The 4,800-nt window shown below is 70.6% G+C and overlaps 3 protein-coding genes across 3 annotated transcripts; 1 reads left to right on the top strand and 2 right to left on the bottom strand.

Moving 5' to 3' along the window:
- Window positions 1–83: 83 nt before the first annotated feature.
- On the bottom strand, window positions 84–900 carry RHOBADRAFT_46282 (uncharacterized protein; the record flags this gene model as incomplete). Its single annotated transcript, XM_018414757.1, has 1 exon — window positions 84–900. A coding segment is annotated over one exon (817 nt), but the record flags the coding sequence as incomplete, so codon positions are not given.
- Window positions 901–1,426: 526 nt separating this feature from the next.
- On the bottom strand, window positions 1,427–2,403 carry RHOBADRAFT_55387 (uncharacterized protein). The gene is made up of 4 exons (XM_018417822.1): window positions 2,385–2,403; window positions 2,194–2,245; window positions 2,036–2,127; window positions 1,427–1,645 (listed from the first exon to the last, which is right to left on the bottom strand). The coding sequence occupies exons 1-4, from the start codon at window positions 2,388–2,390 to the stop codon at window positions 1,472–1,474; spliced, it is 324 nt and encodes a 107-aa protein (XP_018269224.1). The 5' UTR covers window positions 2,391–2,403; the 3' UTR covers window positions 1,427–1,471.
- Window positions 2,404–2,604: 201 nt separating this feature from the next.
- RHOBADRAFT_50175 (uncharacterized protein) lies at window positions 2,605–3,965 on the top strand (the record flags this gene model as incomplete). The annotated part of the gene is made up of 5 exons (XM_018415294.1): window positions 2,605–2,668; window positions 2,831–3,060; window positions 3,160–3,210; window positions 3,288–3,392; window positions 3,597–3,965. Coding segments are annotated over 5 exons (793 nt in total), but the record flags the coding sequence as incomplete, so codon positions are not given.
- Window positions 3,966–4,800: the final 835 nt, after the last annotated feature.

Here is a 4,800-nt window from a genome sequence, read left to right as displayed (position 1 = left end):
GCCTCTATCGACCCCCAGCACCTCCCCCTCTCCCCCCTCCCCTCCCTCCCCCTCCCCCTCCCCCACCCCCTCACCCTCGTCACTCTCAACCTCCTCGTCCGACGACGCGCTCGAGGGCCGCATCTGGAGCGACGACGCGCCCGGGAGTTCCGGCGGCGGGAGGAACTGGGCGACGGTGCGCCCGATAAAGGTCGGCAGGGCGTGCGAAAGGGTCGAGAAGAAGGACGAGGGAGGGCGCGGTGCGGCTGGCGTGGGTGCGGATACGGGTGCGGGTGCGGATGAGGGTGTGGGTGCAGGTGCGGGTGCGGGTGCGGGTGCGGGCGCGATGGCGGGAGGGGAGGACGGCGAGGGTGAGGTGGACGCCGTGAACGCCGACGAGGTCGAGGTCGAGGTCTCGCCCGCCGCCGCGCGCCCCTGCGCCGCCCCCTCGCGCGAGCTCATCGTCGGGCGCCCGGCGCTGGCGCTCGCGCGGGTCGAGGGCTGCGCGGCGTCCGCGTCGACCCGCCTCGAGGAGGCTGCGGCCGCCGGAGCCCGAGGCCGAGCGACGTGCGGCGCTCCTGCGCCTGCGCCTGCGCCCTCGCCAACCTCGCTCGCGCCCCTCGCCTCTCGCACCACCGCACGCTGCTGCACATCGTCCCTCGTGCCCCCGTCGGGCGCCTCGTCCGCCCCTGCCTCTGCCGCGCCCCCTTCTCCTCCTCGCGCCCGTTCCGGCTCGAGCTCTTGCCGCCGCCGGCCAGCGCGCGCCGAGGGGCTCGTGGGCGAGACGAGGATCTCGGGGAGGGCGGTGGGCGCGTCGGGGCCGGCGCGGTGGTGGTCGGGTTCGGGGTCGAGGTCGAGATGGAGGTTCCGGGACGGGGACGAGGGGGAGGGCGCGGGCGCGGGCGCGATGCGGTGCGCCATGGCGTGGTGTGGCGCGGTGCTGGGTTCGAGGTGCAGGGTGCTGGGTGCTCAACGCGCAGAGGGTTGTGGTAGTGGTGGTGCAGCTGAGCCAACGCCGAGGCTGATGAGAACCGAGATGACACCTCGCGCGGTGTGCGAGTGCTGGGTCTGGTGCGCCCTCGTCGTGCGCTGTGGTGCGGTGGTGCGAGTGCGTGCGGTGGGCCTCACAGGGGAGCAGAGGGTGTGCGAGAGGTCGAGGAGGAGCAGCGGAGCCATCTTCCCGCGCCGCCCAAGGACCAAGGTGGTGATCGACTTGGGTCCGCCGAGATTCCGCCGCACCGCCCGCACCGCTCGGCCCTCGCAGCTCCGTCTCCCTCTCCCTCATTCGCTCGCTCCCTCGACGACGCTCTTGCGCGCGCTCTTGCCGCCGTCGGACCCGCTGCCAGCTGGCGCCCACTCGGCTTCGCTCGTTCGCTCGCACAAGAGAGCTCCTGGTCGCTCTCGCGCTCTCGCCTCTCTCGCCTCTCTCCCTCGCTCCCGTCTCGAACCCCGACCTCAAAAACCCTCATTCCTGCGTGACCTCTCGCCCGCTCTACGCCTGCGCCCCCTGCGCCTGTCCTGCGCCCGCCTGCGCCTGCTGCGAGTTCAACAGGCCGAGGCCAAGGATGCCCCCCTCGGCGTGCACCTCTGCCTCCTTGCGGCGCTGCTCGAGCTCGCCGGCCGTCTTGTGCAGGTACTCGGACTTGATGCGCAGTGCTCGCGAGACCTGTGCGCGTGGGGGCGTGTGTGAGGCGGAGAGAGGAGGGTGGGGAAGGGGAGAGGGGAGAGGGGCGAGAGAGGGAGAGAGAGGAGAGGAGGGCGCGAGAGGGAGGGGAGAGGGTGAGAGGGAGGGGGAAGAGGGAGGGAGGGAGGAAAGGAAAGGAGAGGAGAGGCGAGACGGCGCGAGAGAAGGGAGAGCCGAGGACCGGACGTGCAGGCGATGAGGGTCGGGAGGAGCGAGGGGGGAGAGGAGGGAGAGCGGGGAGGGCGAGGGTGACAGAGAGGGGAACGAGGAACGAACGGGCGTACGAGAGGAAAGAGGCAAGAACAAGGTCTGTCAGTTGGCCGCGCTGCACCGAGTCCCGCCTCGAAGAGAGAGAGAGAGAGAGGGTCGCACCTCCTTGGTGTGGTGCAGGCACTCGAGGTAGTCCTCCTTCTGTGCGATGCACTGCTCGGGCGCGTCGGCGCCGGCGTAGCACTTCTGGAAGTCTGCGTGCGGGGTGGGTTGGTTGGTTGGTGGTGGTCGGGAGCGAGAGGAGAGAGAGGGGGACGGACCTTGCCAGAAGGGGAAGCACCGACTGCGTCCACCGGTGTAGCCGAATCCAGACTGCGGGTGGGGCGTGGGTCGGTGGGAGCGGGTGGGAGATGAGGAGGAGGGGAGAGGGAGGAGGAGGAGGGGGCGACGAGGGCGAGTCGGGTCAGGGCGTGGGTCACGGTGGGAGCGGTAGAAAGGTCAGAGTACTCACAGCCATGGTCTGAGCGAGTTTGTGCGAGATGGAGAGTCCGGAGACGGGACCCTTGGCTGCCTCCCTCCTTCCTCGTCGTCCTCATCGCCGCGGCCCTCACTCTCTCGCCTCGCACCACTCGAGCCCACCCCCTCCCTCCCACAGACCCTACCCATCTCACCAGCCACTTCCCCGCGTCGCACCCGCACGATGCCCGCCGCCCGCCTCGCCCGTCTCGCCGCCCTCTTGGCCCTCACTTGCGCCCTCGCCGCCCGCGCACAGGACTCGCTCCAGCTCGACGACCTGTCCGTCCTCCCTCTCTCTCTCTCCCTCCTTGTTCGGTCGGGTCACGCTCCCGCCGCGTCGCCCTCTCGCTCGCCGCCCGGGCGCGCGATCGAACGACCCAACTCGACCACCCTCGGCAACTCCCCGTACTGTACTGACACTCCCGCTCCCACCGCAAACAGCGGCAACACGGTCGTCGTCTCGGTCGTGACGGACGCGGCGGGCGCCCCGCTCGACACGACCATCCTCTCGACGCTCACGACCGCGACCGACGCAGCCGACACGGCGACCGACACCGACACGGCCGCGGCGGCGGCGACCGAGACGACCGAGACGACAACGACGCCTACGACGACAGCCGCTGCGACCGAGACGACGACCGAGCCCAACAACCTCGGCCAGCCGGCGCAGGGTGCGTCTCGCCCCCTCCCTCCCTCCCCCTCCTCTCCCTCTCTCTCGCGCCCGTCGAGCCTGCACTGACTGATGAGGACGACGCCGGTGACGTACACAGTCATCACGCCCGCCTCGAGGTGCACCACGGCCGGGTGCCCCGTCGCGCCCAGTGCGTCCCCCACCCCCTTCCTCCTTCTCTCTCTCTCCTTCCCTCTCGCGCAGCGCCTGACACTCTCCCGGGCCCAGCGACATACACGGCGAATGGGGCGATAGTGACTTGGTATGCGACCACGCCGGCGACGCCCATCCCGCAGGTGACGAGCAGCGGCCAGATTGTCGGCGTAGGGAGCTGTGCGTCCTCCTCCCGCCTCTCTCTCTCTCTCCCTCTCCTTCCCTCCTTCCCTCTCCCCGTCCTCGTCCTCGTCTCTCTCGCCCTCAACGCCTCCCGCACCTCTCGAGGCCCTGTCCGCGCTGCGCCCCTCGCCCCGGACGGTTACGAGCCCGGCTGACCCTCCCTCTCTCCCTCCTCCCTCCCTCCCCCCTCTCACCCCGCAGACATCTCCTCCGTCTCGACCGCCACCGGCAACCCCGGCGGCGCGGCCGCCACCCCGGGCGTCAACCCCAACAGCAACAAGGCGCTCTCTGGCGCGCCCTCGTCGAGGTGGGGCGGCAACCGCGGCGACTGGGCCCTCGCGGCCGGCGTCGCGCTCGTTGGGGGGCTCGTCGGCGTGGTGGCGGTGCTCTGAGTGGGAGTCGGTGCGGTGCGCGGCGGGGCGCGAGGAGGAGGTGGTGGTTCCCTGTCCATGTTTACGGCTCTCTCTCGCTCACTCTCACAGACACTTGTTCCCCTCCCCTTTTCTCTCTGTCTCTGTCTCTGTCTCTTCTCGCATACCCGTAACGCGCCCTGGCTCTGCTCTGCGTCTCGTCTCGTCCGTCGCCCGTCGTGGAGGGGCTCGAGAGCGAGAGCGAGAGAGAGCAAGAGAGTCTCTCTCTCTCGTGCGCGCCGTGCGCAGGCAGAAGAGATAGAAGAGAGTGTCGTTGCAGGGTGAAGAGGATGAGGATGGTACAACGTGCCTCGCACGAAACCGCCGCCGCCGCCGCCGCTTGCGAGCTTGAGAAGGCCGCCCACCCGCTCGCTCGAGCTCGCTCGCGCGCCTCACCTCGCCCCGCCGAGCCCCGTGCCCTCCCCCTCCTCCTCCTCGGCCCTGAGTGCCGCCTCGACGTCCCTCATGGCCCCTCGGAACGCCCTCGCCGTGTCCGTCTCGTACGGCACGGTGCGCTCCTGGTCCTCGTCCTCCTCCTCCTCCTCCTCCTCCCCTTCCTCCTCGCGCGCCTCCTGCTGCGCCAACGGTCCAGCGCCGCCCGACGCCGAGCCGAGCGCTCGGACGGCGCGGAGCTCGCTCGGCGTGAACCAGTCCCCGAGGACCGGCGGCGCGGCGTTACCCTGCCCCTGCTCGTTCTCCTTCTCCCTCTCCTTCTCCTTCTCCTGCTCGGCTGCCGCACCCGCCGCACCCGCCGCACCCGGTACCCGCCGCCCCGCCGCCGCCGCACAGCCGGCTCGGCACCCCTCCCGTCGCCCTGACGCGCTCGACGCCGCCCGTGGCGCGGATGACGCTCGGCGTGATCTGCGGCGCGAGCTTGCGGGCTAAGGGAGGGAGGGTCGACTCTGGGCGCTGGATCAGCTCATCAATATGAGGGGGAGAACATGGACATGGAGATGTTGAACTAATAATGGGGACAGATGTGGAGACTTGTGTGA

The sequence above is a fragment of the Rhodotorula graminis genome, assembly GCF_001329695.1.
Source record: "Rhodotorula graminis WP1 unplaced genomic scaffold RHOBAscaffold_12, whole genome shotgun sequence".
Taxonomy (NCBI): Eukaryota; Fungi; Basidiomycota; class Microbotryomycetes; order Sporidiobolales; family Sporidiobolaceae; genus Rhodotorula; species Rhodotorula graminis.
Note: the sequence above shows the minus strand (reverse complement) of the source record. Positions and strands in the feature narration are given on the sequence as shown.